The 24,601-nt window shown below is 39.4% G+C and overlaps 1 protein-coding gene across 1 annotated transcript in view; it reads right to left on the bottom strand.

The window, feature by feature from the left end:
• Window positions 1–22,711, bottom strand: part of mcama (melanoma cell adhesion molecule a) — a 45,268-nt gene extending 22,557 nt beyond the window's left edge. Inside the window, exon 1 of the mRNA XM_068600986.1 lies at window positions 22,542–22,711. Coding sequence (XP_068457087.1) covers window positions 22,542–22,605 — 64 coding nt within the window. The 5' untranslated portion in view covers window positions 22,606–22,711. The remainder of the gene's footprint in view (window positions 1–22,541) is intronic.
• Between the last annotated feature and the right edge of the window lie 1,890 nt (window positions 22,712–24,601).

The following is a 24,601-nucleotide window of genomic DNA, read 5'->3' as shown; positions in this document are numbered from 1 at the left end:
TCAGTACTATTTTTTTTGGCAGTTTTACCTCCATTGAATTGTTGACAGTGTAGATATCAACCCCGTTCTCACTCCCAACTCATCAAATACCGCAGTTTGCTCAGTGCCTCTTGGCTCTCGATACCGATGCACCCTTTAGTATCTGTACGTGACGCACCAGTATTTCAGCTAACCCCAATGTAAACCCAGCTACGTCATTATTAGAAGCACAGAGTAATTGACGCAGCGTGAATTCCATATTAGTCTGCTTAGGGCGAGTGGACAGGTCCAACAAACACAGCACTTTTGTCCAGGAAACGGCTGTTCGTGTGAAATTAAAGGTTAAGATTGACATTGTATAACTTGAGTTGTTGGTCTTGGACTCATTAGTATCGTTAGTAGTGCTAGCCGTTAGGGTTTTTCTCTGAGCGACAGTATTTGACGAGTTGGGAGTAAGAATGTGCCGTAGAAAAACTGAGAGGGAAGGTTATAAGCTAGCCAGAATCAAACTATGTTGTACGATATGCGTCTTAAATGTCTAGCCGCTTCAGAGGGACCCCTTAAATTGGTTCCATTTTTCTTACAACCATCAAACCAAAATAATGAACTGTATTTGCACGTATATTGATCCATGCTTAAGAATAAAATGTACATAATGCATATAAAGCTACTCAGTGCACCTGACAGACCTGCAGCATTCTTCAAACTATTCACTCACTACTAAATTAAACTGATTGACCAGGGACTAACTTATCATGACCCTTAGGATGCAGGGAAACAAATACTCTATCTGGCTGATACATGAAAATGTTCAGGATTTATAGAAAGCTAAACTCCTGACGTCACATTTGGGTAAACTGCTGTTCCACTGGCTTCTGTAACTTGACACAATCGCTCACATGTTTTTGGTGTTTAAGTTATTTCAAGAACGTAGCACTGAAATTTGAATAAGTAATATATTTTCTCTTTTCAACCACTTCCACCAATGTCAAAGCTCTTACATTCACCTCTCTGACATCACTATATATCTCACCAATCATCGTCCTGCTGGCACAGAGCCAATCAGGCCTTAGAGCTTTGCCACGCTATTAACCATAACCACCATTACATTCAGGATGTTCCAGGACATTTAACTGAGACTTTGTGTCTTATTGCTGCAGGCTTTAGTCATTCTGAGGGATCCTGTCCCTTATCTTTATATGGGCCTAAACTTAATGAATATGCTTCACGTCAATGGAGTCTAATTGCAAAGTCTTTGTTCCCAAAACTCAATAAATTCAAATTTAAAATGAATTGGTTTAAAATGTCAAAGGGATGCCACACTGAAACTATATCAGAAAAGCCAGCAAGAAAGTCTACAAAAACAATACGATGGATGATTTATTTCGCTGGTCTTCGAACACAACCACAATTATTTATGCAAAAAAGCTGAATCTAATTACTGAAAATGTTCTCTGATACAGCCTCACATTGTGCTTGACGAACTGGCTGGGATTTTTACATAAAAATCAAATACACGATTAGCTTTAATGATGATGGTGCGCTACGCTTTTCTCTCTCACACACACACATACACAAATCAAACACATCCACTGTTGTAAACATGTGCATTCATATTTGTTTTGTGGGTCTGTGTCTTTCTGTATGTGAACGTATTAGCATTTGAGCTGCGCCTGTCCCACAACAAAGGCCTATTTGTGCACTCCCTCTCCTTTTATCCCATCTACCAAACATGAGGCGAACATGCCACACCTAATTCACCGGGATCGAAATGGCGAACCCAAGCCCCCTCCCCGAATCCCCTGCTGAGAACCTTAATGCTCTCAAAGAGAATATCGGAGTGATCACAGGTGCACTGCTGCGTTAATGAGGAGGAGAGGCTACTCCCTGTGCCCAGGCCAGTCCTACTAAACCTCCCAAGCACACCCAAACTACATGATTCAAAAGCAGTGTTGTGTATTATTGAATAATAATGTCAATTCTAATGGCAGACTCCCCACTTTAAAACCCATCTGAAACTCACAGTCCAATAACCACACCTGCTTTTTCACAGCGACTAGCCAGTTGTAAAAATGGGCAGCGCTCCAATCACCTCGCGAACCGTTGTCTCCACATTCCTGTTTCTACAACTGACCCATATGATCCCAACAGTGTTGACAGTGATGAGAGACGGTGTGACAAAAACCTGGATCAGATCCAGCTGGACGTGAAAAATATTCAGGGAGAATAATAACCTCACCCTCAGGCAAGTACAGCAACTTGGAATCTGACTGTGATGCTGTCTAAGCCTACAACTAACGATTATTCTAACTGTCAATCAACCTGCCGCTTAATTTCATGATTTATCATTAATCCTAAAAAAAGTCTTTCACAAGATCTTGGAAACCCAAGGTGGAATCTTGTCTAACAAACAGTAGTGTAGTCCATGTACTAATACATAAGACAGAGGAAGGCCCTACATTTGGATTTAAAAAACAGTAATTTTGAGGCATTTCTACTTGGGTAATGAATCGTCATTAGTGTCAAATCCCCTTACTGTCGATCGACTTACGCTTGAGCTCTAAACCCAACCAAACCTTTTTTTTTTTTATGTGTTTGTTAAAATGCTCTTTCCATTCTAGGGAGAAAAGGGAAGAAAAGAAAGCGCTATCTGTGTTGCTGTTGCAGGACTGTGATAATCCCATTCAAACCTTTAATGTTGCCCGAATGCTACCTGCCTGCGCCCACTCACCCGGAGTCCTCCACAAGCTGCTTGCTCGACAGCTGCGAAGACAAAAAATGCCATGTTTGTTCGTTGTTTATGTTCATGATCAACAGTTTTGGGAGAGTGGCTTTAGCGGAACGCCTCTGAGAACCTTAAAGCAACACTGAAGACTGTCGGTGTTGCAGACTTTCTCGCTAGATTTAGGGACTTTTGGAGCTCTGCATGTAGATATACTAAGATGCTCATTCCAGTGAAACACACATATTAATATCATATTCCATTTCTGCCATTAGCTCCCCATAAATCTTACACACCGCTTCTTTAAGAAAGCCAAGTTTCTGTTCACATGAGATTTAGGAAGTCGGTAATTTGGTTACTTGAATACAGTTGAATGCATTCAGTTGTATGCCAGGATACATAACAATATAGTGCCACTATGCTTTTATCCCACGACCGTCAACGCAAAATTCCTGCTCAAAGGCCTCGCAAGGACCAACTCATGTTTGAAGCTGTCTTTGAGTGGGCGTGCAGACAGCTGTTCTGGTAGAAAGATGAAAAGCACAGATATGTTTGTGTGGGTCACTGAATGTAATCCTGTACTGGATTTTTATCGGCAAAATCACTCGGCGGCAGATACACAGGAAACACAGGAGGAGATTTTAAGGATCAGATTAGACTTTTGGAAGCCAATGTTTTGTCTACTTGATCAGTCAATTATTTGTTTTCTTTGAAGATGTTCTGAGGCTGGGTGAAGGGCAATTACACGCAGGTTAAGGAGAGTGCGGCCCAGACGGTGGAAGGCATCGCAGGGTGGGGGAGGGAAACTAGTGGAGGAGGGATGGGGGAGCGAACAAAGCACATGTGGGCTTGAGTTTAACAGGATTGTACAACTCTGGGAAGTTATTATGGCATCATTTGATCCTCCGTGTCTATGGTCGTCAGGTGAACAGCAATAACACAGCGCTCGTATTTGAGTTGCCAACACGGTGCATCAGAGGATGATTTTGCATTGTGTTACAAGCAATCAACAAAACAAATCAATACTATATTTCATCTTCACTTATTACATAGCTATTCTTAAACAATATTTTCAGCACTTTAGGTTGTGTTTGCTCCCAATAACCCGGGGTTGTTGTGTGCATGTAAACACAGTTTATGTCTGAGTTAAAGGTTCAAAACATGTTCACCTTCACAGCAAACTTATGGACACGTCTCCTAGATCTAAAACGGGTGTATTTTCAAAACAAACTTGGCCTGTATTTCACATCAAAACACAGCGCTCGCCCCCAGGAAGTAAAAAACACTTTCTCCTTTTACTCTAATGGGAGTCACATGTCTGCCGTTGGTCAGACACAATGTCAAACACAATGATATATTTGTAGTCAGAGCTCATAATCAGTTGCATTGTTTGATATGAGAGCAGCGAGCAGCTCAACTCCTACTTTATCTTGATCTCTAGACTAGGAGACTCCAGTTCTCAGGGCTCAGCAGACAATATCCGCCACTTGTTTTATTCGCTCGGCCACAACGTGCCAAGACCTTGAGCCAGGGTTGTGGTTATGACTGGATTCCCAGTCGTCGGGTGGCACTGTGTCCTGCTGGGCTGGGGGGAGATGGAGGAGGTGGGGTTCACGTTAACATAAGCAGCTGTGGACAATAGTAACTCGGCCCCCCATTCCCATGCTAGGGAGGACGGGGGCAGCTGGGGAGGGGAGTGCTTCATCAACACCTGTGAGCTTCCCACAAATCACTTGACAAATGGGTTAAAGTGTAGAAGCAGAGAGAAGAGAGAAACCGCATAGGGGGGTAGGTGTGTGGGTGTGGAGGGGTAACTTAAAAGAGTATTATCTCGGGACCACACACAATGAAATGACTGTGGATTTCCCTCCAAACACACCTGTGCATCTATAAAAATAAAAAAAAAAACCTTATCTCCAACTCATACCATGCTGAAGTGCTGCAAGAGAAGTAGTTTATTGTTTCAGTATAAAAAAAGGTCAAAAAAAGATCATCCTTCACGCTCAGAACTGGCCTGAATATTGCCCACAACTCGAGCTTCCAACCAGACTCACATCGCCTGTGACAGAGGGGAAAAAAAGCAAAAAAGAAAAGCATTCTCATCTACTGGAAATGGAGAAAAAAGTCTACAGCTCTTTTTTTGCAATTTTTCCATCGTTTAAAATAAAAAAGTCAATATGTCATAGTACTATCATCATTTTTTTTATCAGTTATGATAATATAGTGAGATCTGAAGACAAAAAAAAGTCAGAAGGGACAAAAAACATGAGAGTTTGTAAGCAAAACAACTGTTCAGCCTGATATATAAACCACTGTATTTGTTGCTTATATATATCCTTTTGCAGACTCGATTTCGAAGTTGGTCTGTAAACTGTGTTGGAATGGAAAATATGGGTAACAATATTAATGCTTCCCTTTGTTTTCGCCTCATAATAAGTCTGTCAAACCTTTTTAAAGCTGTCTGACTGTTGACTACTTGTGTTTTTTTTGACCCAATCTGACTTCTTTCTGGGTATTTCGTCGTGTCCCCAGAATTTAGGAAGGAACTTGTTGAGTACTGTTCAGAGGGACCACAGTGTCCCTGGTGGAGTGATTTTAACAATATTCTCACTCAACATCTACCTGTCAACACTTGTGGCAGAGAGAACAGTTTGATATATAACAAGAATCGGTACACACAAGCGCTCATGAGACGAAAGTGAAGATAACCCAGTTTTATGCTGAAACATGTATAAATTAACTTCCACAGACAGGCACACCGGGAAAATCCTCTGCTCAGATCGCTCCTCTTTGATTAGACGGTTGATCTTTTAACAGCGGCCAATATCAGGGCTGAGGGAGTGGGGGAGGATTTGATATTTAAGCATCTCTTTATCCTCTCCCTTTTGAAATGTCAAGTTCAAAGATCCAGACCAGCGGCCTTGATCTGTGAGCTAAGACGACCCATAGAATTACCCGGCAACTCCTAACCGCTGTCACACGGCAGAGACGACTACAGCTTTGCGGCGAGTCCCAGGACGGTACACACTGAGTGTTATTAACCGTGATTATATTAAAGTCTGTAAACAGGCTTTTGATGTGTGTTCCTCGTGCTCCGGTCTGGCCTGCTTAATGGAGCGATGTTTTCACTGTAATGAAATGCTCATTGTGTTTGAGCCCTTTCTGATTCAATTGAACTTATTCAATTAGGACACTTTCCCAAGCAGTCTCTCATACCACCGCAGTGCGTTTAGTGCTTTCAGTTTGTCTGATTCTTACAGACAAATATGAAAAGGTTTTGATGTCTATAATGAAGAGAAGGGATGGATGTGCTGCTCCACGTTTCTGAGTATCAAGCCAGTGTCAGTGAATGAAGCACTGCCAGTTCATTTAGAGCCAAACAGAGCCTGGTGTCCCACTGAACTGCAGCCAAACATGGCAATGCACTGAAAATAACACTAATGAACCAAAGATAGATGAGAGCCATTATTATATTTTTCACCTTTACTGTAGTTCTAAGCAGATAGGAGGATTTTCTAAATTTATCAAACGACACATACTACACACAGGTTGAGGTATGAATCCACAATATATAGATTACGAATAAACATCATGAGATTTTGGATATTGAAATGTCACGTGTTGGCTTTACTAGATTGAAAGGCTGGATTACAATAAAGTGATGTCCTTTTTTAAATTTACCAGACTGTTTTAGCGCTAAAATACTAAATACTTTACATGAATTCCAACTGTACAATGTCTGTACATGAATGTTCACTGGTGCATACAACAACATTACAGTGTGTCATTAACCATAAACCATTTAGTTATAATTGTTTAGAAATCATAATATTATTTATTTTTGTGTTATTTTACAGCTATGGACACATTTCATACCATACTACTTTTGGAGCTTCAAGCACAAGATAAGACTGCTTCCGTCCCACAAGATTGAGAATCGATTCAGCTCAGTGAGACACGTACGGGACCCATCAGTTAACATTTAGATGATATGGTGATCAAAAGCTTACAGGAAATGCTTATGGCAGATTGAGTCCACTGAAGGATGGGGATTGCCTATATAGGAACACACAAGGGGATAGACAAGAGAACATGCAGGCAATATGAGCCTGCAAATATCAGAGCTGAGTAAAGTTGAAAAATTAAGTTTATTCACTGAAGTTTAAACAGTTGTGAAGTAGGTTAAAGTTAAGTTTCTAAGTATGAGCTCATTTTTTTGGGTCTTCATCATCACCATGAACACGTCAGCACCTTTGACAGCGTGACTGCCTCTCATTAAAGGGGCACTCTTCTAATTTTACACATGAGGATCAGTTTTCTCACTGTGGAGGGAACTACTCAGCCTGTGGAAGCAGTTGTACAATGTCTTTTGTGGCTCTCAGCTTGGGGTTGGAGACCATGTTTAAAGATCAGTCTGGGAGGCATCATAGGGAGTGTAGGTTCCAGGGTTTATAAGTCAGGATAGTTTGTCCTCTCCTGCTTTGATTCTCACCATGCTTTTTAACATCCGTCTCTTGTAGAGCCCCGAACTTCACTGCAGCCCCAATTTAATATGGCAAAATATAGACGTAAAAGAGTGACAAATATTTCTAAATAAGCCTGATAATACTCAATACTTTTCTTACTGTCAATGATTGTCATTAAAAGTCTAATCCCCTCTCCATATAAAAAAAAAAAACATATGAAAAAAAAGAAAACACTCAGTTGAATTTGTTAAACAGTCAAGTTGCAGTTTACATCTATATCATGATATTTATTGTGAAAAATAGGAAATACAACCCAATAACACAATGTCTCCGGCAATTTCATATTACTATGTTGCAGAAAATACTCACTAGTCTATTAATTGTGCTTTAATCCACAGCGGAAGATATTATCTGCACGATTTACTCTTGTTTTACTTCAGGGTTGAGGGGTTGAGATAGAATAGTGAAGTCTTTTAATGAGATTTACAGATAACAAAAACACCTTAGAGCCCACATGTCTTGAGAAATGTTACTGTTTTACCACCCAAAAACAATAGGAATTGTTTATTGTACTCATCTCACTGGGCTCTCTATGGTCATTGAGGGGAGCAGAGCACTCGAAAAATGAAAGCACATCAGTACAAACTGACATTGATGCAGGCACGTCAACAAGCCAAAAAAAAGGTCATAAAATATCACAAAAACTTTCATGCACAGAAGTGTCTTTTATCTGTGTGTGGAATAATGAATATCCCAAGACGAATATTTCGTTAAATGTTTGCTATTTCGGATTATCCTCAAGCAAAGAATTTTTCAAAAATGGTTTCAGATGTTTTATAACCATTTTTGCTTTTGCTTTTGTTCTGCCTCCATCAAAGTCTGTTTACAGTGATATGCTTCCTCCCATCAAGCGCCTAGGGATCACGATGTATAAAATGTTTGGAGGTGAACTACTACTTTTATGTAAGAGGCAACATAGTGTAATTTGAAACGTTCCGTTAGCTCACAACTAATCTCTCTCACTCTGTCACTCACTCCTCTCCAGCTTCAGGTTAGAATTATCTTTCCAATTTAGCACTCAGAATCTATCAGTGCTAACAGAAGAGAGTGGCGAGGTGGTGTAGTAGATGAATGTTGTTGTCACAATGTCTTTGCCGCTGGGTAACAAGTGCTGCTTGCATGTGTCCAAGTCATTAAGAATCACTGATCTAAATGACAATCCCAGTAGGGGTCGAGATATAAAGAACTGGTGATCAGACTTGGCTTTACACTCTACATAACATGACTGTATTTCTTGCTCCTCCACTATTAGTTGCTTTGTGTTATGCCTCTTTAACAAGCACAAGCATGTTTTTTTCTCCAGGTCTGTCGATATCACTGTTCCTGGTCTCTGCTGGGCAGCAGATGCCAACCTGGCTGGAGGTGGAGGAAGCCCATGGCGACGTGACTCCTCCGGCCCCGCAGGGGGCTTTGCAGCGTCACAGATCTCTTTCCCAGGTTTGCTGCCCGACAACCACACTTGGGTATTTCTGGACGTGTGCTCCAAAAAAACTAACTCAAATTGTATTTACGTAGCTTTTTTTTTTAACTTAATGTATGTAGCTTATAGGTATATAGTGGGTATACAGTAATAGACACAGTCAAGCAGATGCCTATGCAGCACCACAGGAGCCATCACTTATTAAATGGTACTCCGGATGGGGTCTGTTGTATCAATAGGAGATATATTAGATAAGTAGGACATATGCTGCAACGTAAACAACAGGCTAATCCCTTCTCTGCCGCAGTCTTAAAGGAATACTTCACCTCTAACATTATTATTTGCATATCCATGGTACACAAATAATTAAAAAAAGTAAGGAAAGTCTTAATAAATTAGATTGTACTGGACGAGTTGTGTAAACAGATGTTTTGACATGGTTTTACTGTTCAATTAAGTTAACACTGAGTAAGTGACTGATTTAAAAATGATCATTTTAGGGGGTAAAGTATTCCTTTAATTAAAGGTCTCGTACATATACTTGCATGAAGAGTAAGAGGGAGAGAAATGAGTACAGCAATTACTGCTAATTCAAAATAGAGCCAATTTAACTTTAACCTCAACAAAATGTGGAGTAAACCATAATAGTCTTTGCGTCATGGTAAGTGACTTTTGGCTGTCCTAAATGCACCTCTCAGCTGCGACAGCAAAACCTCCCAGCATCCCTCAAGACAAAGACGAGAACACAAATCTCATCTTAGCCAAAGTCTCCCTGTAGTTCTTCTGACATCATCAGTGGGTGACAAAAGCAGACCCTGGTGTCAGATTGGAGTCATTCAAGGTGGTTGGGGCATCTGGCATGGAAACCACCCATGGAGAGACTGGATGGAGTTGCCGGGGAAACAGACGTCTGGGCTGCTTTGCATGCCCTGTTGTGAAAGTGACTCTGGTCTGGATAACTGACAAACAGCGTTGTGTATTTACAGTGCTGCATTGTTAATATATTGAATGGGAAAATTGCTCTGTAGTGTTTTAACCAAATCACTTTATTGCTGTAAGTCTACATTTCATGGTTATTAAACCGCACTGTAGTACTAAATAACAATTTCACTACCATATTGTTGCCTTTTTATGTAGTAGGTTTTAGTGAAAGCACAAAGTACCTCTTAAAGTCACTCTAGCTAACGTGCAGAGAATTCATACAGTAATTCAGCAGAACAGCTCTCATGCAAATCATGCTCACTGCTTATGTCAAATTTGACATTTTGAAATTAAGGTGACATGAAAAGGTTGGTATCCAAAATGGAAAACGGCTATCCTTAAATATACACGGCACACTTCAGGGTTATCTGGCCATTAGCGATACATAGCGTGTGCACGTAATGCACACGGGGACGAGTGTTTCTGCCCATCTGGAAAAACACTTTCTTTTATCGTATCTTCTATGATTTGCCTTCTCTTACATTGCATCATTGCTTTGATTTTAATTCATCATTAAGTCATAGTCAAAGCAAATATTAATCACATATTTGCAAAAGAATGGAAGGAAAAACGGACAGAAAAACGAACAAACAAACGGTTACAGTAACAATTAATCGATTAACAAAATAGTTTGACTTAACGATTAGTCATGAATTGTTGAAGCTCTTAATAAAATCTAAATGTGCTGGGGTTTTTGGTCGCACAAACCATTTTCCTGTGACAACACAAACACACACAATAATTATAATTGGTTTGGAGCGTTATGGTGGCTGCCACACAGCGAGATAATCCATCGCGGTGAGCATGATGTCTTCATCTGGTTGCCATTCAAGTTTTTTATTGAGTGTTTTCCAGCAACGAAATAGGCCAATTCCGAAGAAACAAGGTTTTGGTCCAGCTTTATCATATTCTGGTTTTTAAATTGTTAGCAGAGAACTTCCGGGGCCGTTTGATACTATATGTTTTGTGTTTGTAAAGATTTATAGACCACAAAAAAACTGCTGACATGCTGAAAAACCTTTAAATAATGAGTGATGGTTGAGTGTTCAACCCAGCTGTTTTAAGTGTATGAGTTATAGTTAGTTTGGAGCCTTGACACGTCTTTATTCTGACATTTCAGTTGTAGAAGAAGCCCCACAGGGCAGATTCCGGACCTTAAAGCTGAGCTGCAGAGGTAGATCACATTACAGCTTTCATCAGACATGTCTTCAACAGACACAGGGCAGTGTCTGGCAGCCACTAAATTGCCCCAAAAGTCAACTCGGCACCATGGCTTTTTAATAAATTATGTCTGTGACTTGGACATCACTCTTCAGCGTCTGATTCTCATCTGTGAACAAAGCCTGTTATCACATCCCACATCAAGATCTGTGACATGTCTAAACTCAGGGCAAACAATTCACCATGCAAACTCTATCACCAAATAGCTACTTGAAAGAAAATCTCTTTTTATATCTCTCTTTTTATCTGCATACTGTGGAATCCATAATAAAGACTTTCACAGTTTGAAAGGAACTCATTTGTTTGATCTTTACTCAATTCAAATTCAGCTCATCACACTTCAGACTGCCAGGCATTTGTCTAAAATATCTCCCAGCCGCCTGCTAGCTGGATGGAGTGAGACAAATGCATACAGATTCTAGAAATACAAGTTTCTCATTCTTGTTTAAAAGATATTTTTCGATCTGTCAGCAAGTTTGACACTTGCTGACAGCTGTATCCGGACAGATTATTAATCTTGTTTACGTATTCTTTGATTTCATAGATTGAGATTTATGTTAAGATTTTGCAAGTTATACAATATTGTAGTTGGCAAAAGACAGTTATCGTATGCTGCTTGTGTTTAGGGTTGTGGGTAGGTATGTCATTTGTATGTGAAAGCTACATGTCAAATTACATGTATTCTATTGGCATTTGTTAAGAAAAACATAATGTAGATCTTTTATACTTGTGTTAAGGGGTGAAACAATTAGCCAATTAATCAATTAGTTCATAGACAAAGTAACATTGTAAACAATTTAGACAATTAGATAGATCTTTCAAGTCTCTTTTAAACAAAAATAAAGGTGGGGGGGTTTTGGACCGTCACCTTGTGCCCTGTAAAATGATAACGGGTTAGTATCAGTTTACTATAACATTCATCTGCAGATAAATCAATCATGAAAACTATCAATATTTGCAGTCCTTACAGTGAGGCAGAGACCAAACTGGAGATATTCTCGACAAATTCCACTATCCGATCAACAGTTGCTGCTGGTTTTGCTACACCAGCTTATTTTCTGCCTCTCTTGCTTCTCCTGGGACACTTAAACAAAGAGATGAGCCCTCTGGGGAACCTGCCAAACCAATGCCCCGCAACCACGAACTGAACAACAGTAAAAGACAAAAAATAATTAGGCCTGCACTATGAATCAGCTGAGATGGGGAGTCCCACACAAAGCATGAAATCTGAGTAAAATCTGGCCCACTACCATTGCACTGATGGTTGAGCCTCAGGGGTTGGAATAACATTTACAGACAGCACTGACACAAGACTCTCTAATCCTGCTCTGTGCATGATATCATACACAGACATCCCCTCCATTACCTTCAAACTAAGGTTATTTAAAAAACACATTCGGTTGAGCGTTCAAACTTAAAGAACTGGGTATTGAGGATTTCCGCCGTGCAGATTTTATGCTTTATTTCAACTAAGAAAACCTGAAAATATGAAAAGTTTCAGTAAAAAACAGCCTATTTGAGACTGAAGACAGCTAATTAAAACCTATAGCTACTTGATTAGTTTATAGTAATGAACAGACTAATCAGAAGAAGAAAAAACAGTGCCAGATGCATGCCATAGCCACGCCATGGCACACACCATTAGCACAAGAGGCAAACACCATGAAAGCCGCTCTGGTTAGACCCGAGGTCCTCATGAATATTCATATGCACATGTACCGAGATGTCTTTTCACCATCAAAGTCGGTCTGGATTTAAACAGACTTCATTTTAATTTGACGACAGATGTGAATGCAAGCTCATGTGACAGGAAACTGACTGGCACGGTGCCAGCATCTTGAGATATTGTCTGTAGTAATGTGAAGCGAGAGTAAATGCATTCCATGAAATAAAAAGTTAATTTTCAGTTGCCATGCTTGCAGTGTGGCTCCGAGGGTGATAATATCTCTTGGTCTACCACTCAGCAGATATTCAAGGTTCCCAGATGATTGAATTTTAAAGTGTGGTTGTATGAAGTAATTATTTAGAGTCAGTGGTTTACCTACAGTAGATGACGGTCGACAAGCCACCAGTGTGGAGAAGCAAAAAAAGGGAACCAAAGCAATCCACTGCTATTGACGGGGACAGCAGCAAAACGTGATTTAAAAAAAATCTGTGTAAGTATACGCTATATATAGCATTTTCATTCCTTTATCTTGTCAGAAAGCCCTTTGTCAAGCGAATTAAACAGCAAACAAATCATGTCCAAAGCACAGGAATTAGTATTATCCTAAATACATATGAATTGTTGAACATGCTGAATGGAAACACTAGAATCCAGTCTTAAGTTGCGTTTGGTTGAAAAAGATATGACTCTGAAACATGAAGATATTTTTGGTGGCTGTCATAATAAATCACTTTTAACGTCAGGTGTTAACATGCCTTTGTGCTATTTGCTCCTTGAATGTCAGGATATTGACCCACATTAGCTGTTGCGTGTACCCGTTGTGTTACTTCGTCATATATACACTCATGATATTTTAGAACATAATCCTGGTGACGAGCTGGTTGCCACTAATTACATTTTTGCAGGCTCTTCAGGCATTCTCTCGGTGACACTGACACATTGGTTTGGCAGGTTGACATAAAACCTTAAGAGCAAAAGAAATCAGAGGACTTGGAATTCCTCAGGACAATGACTAGGTTTTAGGGGAAGCCTTGAGCAAATACTGACAAGTTTGTGGCTTCTGCATTGTTCCAGAAAGAAACATATCTCGTATCTATTTCAAGTGAACAGACTGGAAGATACAAGTGAAATCTCTAACCAGTGACATAGTGCTGTGGTCACATTTCACACACGCCTAAACCCCTCAGGATTTAGAAGGGGAATCTGTGCTTTCCACGCACTATGGACCATTTGACACCAAAATATAACTCAACAGCCTCCCTGATTAATGGGTAACTTTACCGACTCCACGCTGAAATATTCTGCTAATGATGTTTTGTTGAAACCCTTTTTATAAATACATTTCTAAAAAGTTATTTTTATTTCTGTCTAATCCAGCTCCATTTGGACCATGCTTGTCAAAATTAGAAGTCGAGATAAATTGGCGAGAAAGATATTATTGGCAGCAGCTATGTTATTTGCAGCAATAACGCATAAGCAATGAGTAATTGCTTATATTTCACCTGACAGGCTACAAGGAATTGCAGTAGAAATACCAATTATGTGTTCTCAGACTTCATTCACAGTAGTTTCAGTTACCTTTGAATGTAAAATCTCAACTCATTACATATTTTTTTACAATTCTAATTTAACATTTTGGGAATATCCTGTAACTTTAAAGATAACCCGCTGCTGGCGCTGGCTTCAGATTTCAGCGTACAGACCAAACAGCAAAAATTAAGCCAAAATCAAAGAGCCAAAAACTGCAGATCCCCAGATGGCCACTTGAGGCTGTCCCCAAAAGCAATCCCTATGCTAAAAACACATATAAATATCAAGTATCAGCATCCAAAAGCCATTGTCCTAATATTTATCGCTAGTTCTGTACATTTTGTTAAAAATAGGGTTGAAACTAATGAAAATGACCAATGTGTAGTTTACAGCAATAATCTGGGTTAAAATGGAAAGTGTAAAACTAATCCAAGTCTTAAACAACGATTAATTAACTTAAAAAAAGCTGACAAGATATTAACCTAAAATGTACGCAAAGAATCTCATCAATATTCAAAAAGATTACAGTGCTTGAAAAATAAACAGACTTTATGATGGTGATCCGTCGCTCCAGAACCACATCACACATGCATTAAGTTAATCCCACTGTTTATTTAAGTGCATCTCTTTCCTGTTTGCGTCTGCTCTTTCACTCGGAACTGTTGACAACAACAAGAGCAAAGTAAACATTCCCAGGCTCCGTCCACCACACTCAAATAGAAAAAAAACAATAGAGGGGCATGAGAGAGGTGTGAGAGGAGATACAGGATGGAAGAAGGGGCGGTGGAGGGGGTGGGAGGCGCAGCTCAGAAAAGGCGGGAACGGAGGCAAAGACCATTGTGGTGTACTATTTCTCTGTAACGTGAGCCCCTGCTTGTTGCCCCCACAGAAGAATGTCCGATGGATTGGGCGTCAGGTGTGTGCAGCTGCTGGGTAAGCTCTGTTTGCAGGCCAAAGAGGCAGACAAGTGGGAAAAGAAGGAAGGAAAGGCTTCTCGATAAGGCAATACTAGAGGTTTTTTTTGTTGGTTTCTCCCTCTGGCACTGATGGGACTGCTGCCAATACTTGGATTGTGGCCCAAGAGAGTGCCATGTGTCCCACAGATGGGCCTTCTGAAAATGAAGGGATGTCATGTACAGATGGCCAATTTCGCTTGAGAAGAGTTTAGGGACAAATGGCCAATACTGCTCAAGACGGAAATAGTACCAATGAATGTCTTATTTTACGACAAAGAAAGCAGAACAGTCTTGTTCAGAAATATGTGCATTGTTTCACCTACTGCATGTGTGCATTTAAATGGAGTATATTAAGCCTCATAATGAGCAACAAAAGAGGAATGAGCCACAAAAGAGGCTCACTTGGTGGCTCTATTGTTACAGCGGAAACAAACTAAATATAGCAACACTCATCTTATAAATCATCATTTAGTCACCAGATTGCTTCTCTGTTTGTATCCTGTTATGAACCTATTATCTTTTACAGCTTTTTTTTTTTACACACTAAGTAATTTATTGTTGTTTTAAACCCTTAAGAAGAAGAGCAGAGGTGAAACGTCTTAACATAAGCAGCCATCTCATGACTAAATTGATCACGAGACACATCAGGATCTATTTAATTTAGCGGAGGTGGCAATGACTGACTGACATCATTCACTTGCCTAGTGGCAGTTAAGCAGTTGCATGCTTTTAGTGTGGATATTATTCATTCAATTTGTGACTTGGTTCGAGGCTTTTAATGCTCCTTTGTTGGCCGATTTCGATTCCACATGGTGCAAAAACCCAAGATGCATGCCCTGCCAGAAGTGGAAAGTTACTAATTACATTTACTGAAGAAAGATAATGAGGTACTTTCACATTAATTGAGCATTTCAATTGTATGTTACTTTATACGCTTTATTTCCAAAGAATTCTGACCCATGTCTACATCAATATTAAGTTTCAGGAACAATTTAGGCAACCTAGACTAGCTGGTTGTCCATTTTACAAGCTTGTTTTAAGTACAGATATTATGGCCCAATGATATATTGTGGGCTTTTTATCAAAAGCAAAAACATGCCTCTACATTCATTGGGCTGCTTTTACAGTACTGAATACAAATAATCAATCCAGTGCAAGCAGTGCAGCCAAATCCAATATTTGGGATTTAAAGAGGCTTTTAAGAAACAACCCTCTCAGCACTCTGCCAGCACAACGAGAAAATACTCTGATGTAAAAGCCTGCAGCAACTTCAACGCTTTTTAAAAATAAATACAAAAGAAAAAACAGGTATGCTTGGTGCTGGGTACAACGTTCCAGCTGCAGATAAAAGTGCAGCGCTCTGGCACTACTGAATACACATAGATGTATCTCCCTCCCATAAGAGTAATTTCCTACATGCCTCTTCTTGATTGAGTATGCCTAAAACAACCGTCTTCAGCTCTTGAAACATGTCCCATCTTCTCTAGGGCGAACTGTTGACTGTATAGATTTTTCACTCAGTTGAATGATGTGCTTTGAATAGCACAGCAGTCATGGATGTCTTGGGCAGTTCTTCAGCACCAGAGAGGTACTCAATAAGGGAGAAATCCCCTCCCAGAAGGCCAGGGATCAGACTACAGAGGCAGCTGTTGGATTTAAAATCCCTCTCAAACATCAACCATCTACTCACTTCAGAGTTACACTACACATGCAAGACAAGGCTCCTAAAAACCCTTCAATTTGGGCTTGAGGGAGGATGTCAGCTCTACTCCTGCCAGCTAAACAGCTAGAGCTACATTTTCAACAATATGTCTTGGATCTTCAGAGCATGCACAGGTTTTGTCTCAAAGAATGACTAACAACTCTTACTCAGAGAAATCAATGTCTGCTTTTGAATCTCAAACCTGTTATGCACACCTCAATGTACCCAGTCTCTCAAAAATCATATTCATGAACAAATTTGCTTAACTGGTGCATTGTTTGTCTGGTAATAGAATGCAGATCAATTTATATTTTTATCGACAAAATAGAGAAACATTTATTGTACAAAATCAGATGTTTACAGTTGTTTTTGCCAAATTAAAAGAACATGACTTTGGTTGGAGGAAGATTGTTAACAAAAAACACCATCTTTCCTTAACCAAGTGTTTTAATAGCCTAAAGCTAACAAACCATGGGACAAAGGTTGTGAACCCATGCCACCGTTCTTTAAGTTTGGTTCTGTACGTGAAGACAAAAGCTCACTAGCTTGAATAATCAGTGAAAGTACTGAAAAGACTTAACTCAATAGGATGCACACTATTTGATTGTTTACCGTGCTGACATACATGTTAGTTGAATTAGCTTACATATGCCTGATTCTACAGCACGGCACCAATATAATGCCACAGGGATCAAACAGCACACTCTCTTTAATGAAAACAATGAGCCAATACATTAGATTACATGGCTGTCATGCCTGGCTATCACTCAGGCAAATGCACTAATCCCATATGAACAACTGCAGCCAACAGCTGCACACTTCCTGCTTACATCTAGACGAGCCCCGCGACAGAGTGAAGGTATTCTTAGGCGCTCAAAGAAGGATGAAGAAGAGGTCAAGGAGACCAGCCATTATTTACACGAGGAGATCGGCTCACTGGGATACCGCATGACTCATGCTTGGTTGCTTCACTACTTTGCTTAATACAAAAACACATTTCTTATCTGGCTGATATTTAAAGATTGATGAGGTCTTAACACTCACAGCCCAGCATGGATTCTTCCTTAATATAATGCATACATAAATAATCTCATTATAGAAGGAGGCAAAAGAATTGGACTAAATTTTCATAGATGGACAGTTTTGGATAGTCTTTGTAAACTTGGTTCCCAAATGTATTTGCATATTTAAATGCAGTTTGGTCTTTATGCAGTTTGACCTTTTGGTCAAAAACAATTTATACATCTCAATTATAAGATTGGTAGTTTGAGGGTTTTCATTTAATTGAATGTATTATTCTGAATATAATTCAAGAATATCAATAGGCCTATCACAATAATTAAATGAATTGCTTCCATAACATTTAATTTCATTGTTTATTCTCATGGTTTATTAATTTGACCATTTTTTCAAATTAATCAAATGTCAAAAACATTGTGACTTTAACTTTAACAAGACAACATCTTAAAATTGGTTGTTATTTTTGACAAACCAAAGATAATTAACAGATGATATGTGATGAAATGAAGAATAAAACACCAAATTCTAACATTTGAGCATCCGAAACAAGATGTAGTTTTTCCTTTTTTGCGTTATTATCACAATTGTTAAGGTTTCATGTTTTCTAAATCAGTAATTAACAAGGTCACATTTTTTTTAATAACCTCATCAATGTTGTATTCCATCAACAAGAAAACTCAAAGCACCAAGTTCCACAGTGAAGAACTCCACACACTTAATAAGAAAAACCTCAACACAACTTCAGTTAGAATCAGAGAGCTCTCCATCAAGAAGGAAGTGAGTTGTCTCTTGGAGGCTTCACTGAACAATAGTGGTAAGCCACCAGATCCCCTGGCTCCAAGAAAAAAAACGTGTGGTCATCCATTAAGGAAAGCTGTTGAAATGTCTTCACATGAGACACAATACTCTTGTTTATGACTGATGCCAAAGCTGCGTTAAAAGGTATCAGTCCAAACGCCGTTAAAATGTCAATCTGTCCCGATTTTATCTCGCAATCAGTCAGTGCCTGAGGTAGCTGTCTAAATTCCTTTAAGAAAGGTACTATAAGTTAAGTCAATTCCCAAAACAGCTGTGCAGCTAACGTTATTTAAACTGGAGTAAATAGTGCATTTTTTCGGGGATATTTTTAACAGCCGATAATCCATGATTAACTAAAGTGTGTGGTCACGGTACTGATGCCACTAAAATGAGTACTTTGGTACCAAGTTGATGCCAAAATTTTTGGAGTCTTTCCAAACCGAATCCAAATCCTCTTGTGTTTCGGATTGCAGTTTTTTACCCCTTGGCTAGTTTGACTTTTGTAAATTTCGGATGCTGATAAAAACAAGCCAACCAACAAAACATTGACTTTTGCTCATGCAAACAGTAAATATATTTACGGACATCAGTGTCCAAATTATGTTCATACTGTCACACAACAATATGGATATTGTCTGATTAACTTGGTCTCCTAGCATACTGACCCAACAAAATAAATATTGCATAGACAAGGGAAATAAAGACACACAAGGAAAGAAGTTTTCAAAAACGCCTCCAAATGTCTATTATTAAATTCTATCATGTTATGTCACATTATTTGAAAAAATATGTTTCATTTTGCTTTATCTCGCAATATACTGTGTTGTTAGGTTACCCCGTTAATACAGGTGCATGTGGAAAAGTCATTTTTTAGTTGTTTGACTGCAATGAAAATGTTGTTTTTGAAAGACTAAACACCAACAGTTATTGGTTGGTGGAAATGATTTGATGCATCTATGTTATATTATATATTATAACTTCGAAGCCGAGGACTGCGATCATGACTCTTCCGCACGGTTTCCTCTGGCCGTCTCAAATATTACACCACACAACGGGTTTGCAAGGCGCATTCCTAACTGACAACCTGAGTAGACACATCCAAGTCCCATAGGAAGATCCTTAGCAATATGCCTGGCTACCTCATTGTACTGTTTCTACAGTTTCTAAACTATTTACCTTAAGCTGTCAGAAGCCGGTGGGCAGTACAGCACAGCCAAGCTATCAGCTAATGTTAACAGAGTTTCCATTGACTTTCAAGCTCTATCTGGTAAAGATTAGTATTAGGCAAAGGTAAATTATTAATGTTACCAAGATGTGTACAAAAGTAATCCTGTAACATTTGTAAAAGTTAACACTAGTGTTTATCATTTTGATATTGTTCTTAACCTTGGTATCAAATTGGGTATTGAGAATCATCTAATTTCAGCGATATTAGTATCAACTACTTTTTCTGGTCTCGTGACATCCCTAGTTCATGGTAATTAAGGAACATGTCCCCCAGTGCAACAGTGTGGCTTAGTGATGTGTTTTTGATAGTTAAATGGAGCTCTATGGCACAAAGGGCTTAGAACAGGCTTTACATAGACAACACTTGTTAATAGAACCAATTCAAAGCTGATTTGGGGCTTTTAATGGGATTTACTGACAATAAGGAGGACAATTTGAAAATAGCACATTTCACAAACAATATCTGCATCATTCGTGCATCGGATTGAGAATCGTGTGTCTAGATATTTATTAAAAAGTCTGAGATAGACCCATAAGTTTTACTTTTATTGGACCATTTTAGAAACACATAAAAGGGTACTTTACACAACAAAATGTTTAAGGATCCCTCAGAGCTTTGAAATTCACTGAAGTCTAAAACCTTGTGTATTCTATAGAGGAATGAACTAAGCAAGCAAGAAAGCGTGTATCTACTTTCTGTTCAATGAATGACCTCGTAAAAGCTCTACCACTGCTCTGATTTACTGCACAACCACACTGCCCGGATCAGTCGCCCATTCCTGTAACACGACATGCCCATCATACTGATGAACACTGGTCTGTGAGATCAATAAGGACATGGGTGTACAATGCATCAGCTATGGGACATGTTATGGTTTCTTGTCATACGCAAGAGGGGCTCATTTCCATGCAGGAGAGATGCTTTTAGCCACAAATTGTATTCGAGTAAGTGCCCTTCATGGTCCATTAGGGAGGTCAGTTTTGACTGAGCCTGGTTTGGAAGCTCTTTAGAGGGCTAGGGTCTCTATCACTAACCAACGACCTAATCCAAAAACAGACAGCTTTACTCCGTCTCCAGAGGAGGTCCAGGGTAGATGAGGATTAAATAGCGGTAACCCAATTAAGACAAGGCTGATAGAGTACAAAAACAGGGATTTAAGAGAAAAAGAGGTTTATGGTCGGGACACAGTGAGTGTTGTCCTGTTGCGAGATGCTACATGTAAGTAATCTATCGGTGCATATGATGTCAGCCTTTAAGAGTAGCAGTGGCGCAGAAACAGATTCACAGAAGAATTTAGGTTGTATTATTCTCAAAATCGATTTAAAAAAAAAGTAAAAATGTTTTTCTACGTCCAATTAATTTCCTGTTAACCCACTAATATGTTGTTTGGCTAATTGTTTTAGTTCCAATTAGCTTTCAATAATACTTAATAGGCTAAATGTAATCGATTAATCGGTTTAATCAATCAGCACGGTTCCAGTCATTCAACTGTGAAGACTTACTGCATTCTCTGTTTTACATCTTAGTAAATTATATTTGTTTGGATTTTGTCATTCTGGGTCTGACAAAACAAGGCATTTGAGGATGTGACCTTGGGCTCTCACAGACGAGGACGCACAGTTGTCACTGGAAAAGGGACAGTGTGTAGGATTTGGTGGCCTCTAGTGGGGTGGTAGCAGATTGCAACCAACTGAACACCCCTTTGCTCTGCTGCCAAATGCAAAATGTTGAGGTCAGGTGGCAGCTGATGATACCCACAGTTGTGCACTCTGTGGTTCACGTTACCTCAGCTAAACGTGCATATCGGACAACTACGGTGGCCTACAGGTAATGTAAAAACACTGAAGGCTCCTCACTAGAACCATTGTTTGGTTGTATCTGCTCTGGGCTTCTGTAGTAACATGTCTGTGCACCATGGCAAAAGTATTCTTAGTTTCAGATAATTAAACTGATGAAAAGTTAATGGATTCCCCGAATTGCTTCACACTGGCCCTTTAAATCAAGTATCTTCAAATTATTATAAAGAAATTACTCCTGACCCTAAAAAAAAGTCCGTGAGGGGAAACATACATACAATCTTAAAAGTAACCCAGACTGGTTCACTGCTCTGCCCTGTGTCTAAAAACCAACCTCCTCACATCACATTGCCATTACTGGCTGATGAATAACAAAGACTCAACCCTCACCGTGTCCTGCACAGAGAACTAAGTTTGGTTCTGCGGTCTGTGGTTCTTCAGATGTTTTTACAGCAGTCTTGTTAAACCTTTAATAACTTCAACAGTCACTGTCGCATAATAGTTTATGACACAAACCTTTAAAATAAAGAAAACACCCGTCACGTATCAACGTATGCTCAAATGCACAGCGCAGCTACGTGTTGATTGGCCCGTTAATTACGCAGTCATTAATTACACCTTTATCCACTTTATTGGACTTTCGACGGAAAACAACCGAAAATGAGGATATAAGATGTGGGGCAAAGTCTCAAATTAGTGGAAACCCACACAAATTCAACATGTGTTTATTCCACTAACGCTGATTAAGTCTTCAAATTGCCCCGACGAAGCAGGGACCCACTCGGAGAACGGCTAATTAACCACAAGAAAACCACACTTTTTAAATAGAGAAACGGTGCTCTTGTTAGTTCAACTTCAACTATTTAAAAAAAAAAATGTCAGAAACATTTGATAGTTTCATTCAAACTCGACGGCTGACCACCTTCACTCCAAACTTGTCCGCTTTTTACAATAAAAAAAAAAAAAATGGCGTGTTTAATTTCAGTTTTAACTCACCGCTCCAGTTGAGGAGGCAGAGGTGAAGAAACAAGGTTGTGAGTGTTCTGCGCAGGAGAGCCATGTTCTTGTAAACGCTGCTTGTCGTATCCAGCCCGAAATAATCTGAAGTGGTGTGTCGACGAGAAGTTGAAGCCAGCAGCAGCCCGGGAGAGAGAGGAGACTGAGGGGAGAGGAAGAGGAGGAGGACTGGGGGGAGGAGGAGGGGAGGGGAAGGGAGGGTGCTCAATTAAAGTCTCAGTCTGGCGGGGTCCTCCTATATTGTGGAGGCGGTGTGTGTGTGTGTGTGTGTGTGTGTGTGTGTGTGTGTGTGTGTGTGTGTGTGTGTGTGTGTGTGTGTGTGTGTGTGTGTGTGTGTGTGTGGAAAAGGCAGCTTATCAGTGTTTTCTTCTGCTACTTCTAACTCCTAATTCACACAGACGGTTTTTTTCTTCTTTTTTTTTCCTTGTGTTAGAAAGTCCTCAAGGTCACAATAACAAGCATACCTTATCACTCCTGCACACCTTTTAGCCTAAATCACACTGCTGAATTCAGCTCAACTGGGACACTTTATTTGCATTTCCACAGTGGTTTAAGTAAGTGATAAATCCATTTACAATTCAATTGCAAAGTAATGTACTACATTTTGTGGAAATGCGCTTACAATGCACTTTAGATGCAATCGATAAAGGTCACACATCAGGCAAACGGTTAGCACAGTTTAGCAGTGGTGAGCGTTTAGTTTCTTTACTTCAAGTACTAATACAACACAGTAAAAATAATCAAGAAAATACACTAAGCAGAAAAAAATGTTATGTGACTGTTAAACTGTCATATTGTGTCATTAGATTATTACACATGCATTTATGTAAACAGTGTTTTACTGTTCTTGTTGGTTGAGTTGAATATCATTGTGGTTATCTTCATTATTGATTAATCTGCTTATTATTATTGTCATCTCTATCAATTAATTGATAGTTTGGTTTGTAAAAAATATAGTAAGAAATGTCATCACAATTACCCAGAGAGTCAAAAGTGACACCTTTACAATGTTTGTTTTGTCCAATTAACAGTCCAAACCGCAAACAATATCACAACTATTACCATGAAGACAAAGTGAAAGCAGCAAATCTTCACAATTGTGAAGCTGGAACCATTAAAAACATTTTTTTAAATGACTTATCATCAAAATAATTGGCAATACATGTTCTGTCAATCAGCTAATTGATTAATCAACTAGACGTATTCCAATGTTATTGTATAAACTGTATTATATAAACTAATTGTTTTAACAAAACATTCTTTCAGCTTTTTGTATTTTGTGCTCAACAATCTTAATTTTTAAAGTAACTATGTCTAAAGCCGTCAAATATATGTTACAAAGCAAAAGTAGAAAGTTGCAGACAGCTCGCTAACAACCGTTATAGAGCCTAGATTACACGGATGTTGATGCTGTAGATTTAGGGGACCTTGACGCTCTTGTGAGAGAAGGTCAAACAATAGTCTTGATAAAAGCCCTGAGAAAACAGAACCAGGAGAAGAAATGGAATGGATGGAAAGTACCAAGAAGACCCAGCGAAAGCAGGTGGCTGGTAAAATGATAAATACCTGAATTCATTTAGTCGTTTGGATGAATAGACCAGCAACACATTTAACAAATCAGCAGGACATTGGTTCATGACCGAGGTCGTCCTGAGCGAATGACCTCAAGACATGAAGTTACGATGGGGTTGATGTCCAGGTCAAGTGACTTGTTTGTGTTTGCAAAGGTGATCATGTCACCTGATCTGCCTTGTGCCTCTTGGTGAGCTAACGCAGGATGTCCAAGTAGGAATAGTCAGAGAGGTACATGAACACTAGATTTTAAAGAAGAAGGGACGCTCCATCAAGCTCTGCACACTATGTTGCTCTTGATTTGTGAATGGAGATTGAACAGTGTTTTGTGAACAACAACTTGGATGAATCAAGGTTTCCTCCACACTCAAATTAGCGTTCACTAAAAGAGCAAAAATTGGGTTTGGTTGCAGGTGCTTTGAGCACCACAAGGCACATACCAAACAGTCTCACTATAATGGAGACAA

Source organism: Clinocottus analis, unplaced genomic scaffold (assembly GCF_023055335.1).
Source record: "Clinocottus analis isolate CAN_PGR_092001 unplaced genomic scaffold, fCliAna1.0.p SCAF_5, whole genome shotgun sequence".
NCBI lineage: Eukaryota > Metazoa > Chordata > Actinopteri > Perciformes > Cottidae > Clinocottus > Clinocottus analis.
The sequence above is the reverse complement of the archived record's forward strand: the minus strand, read 5'-3'. Positions and strand labels throughout refer to the sequence as shown.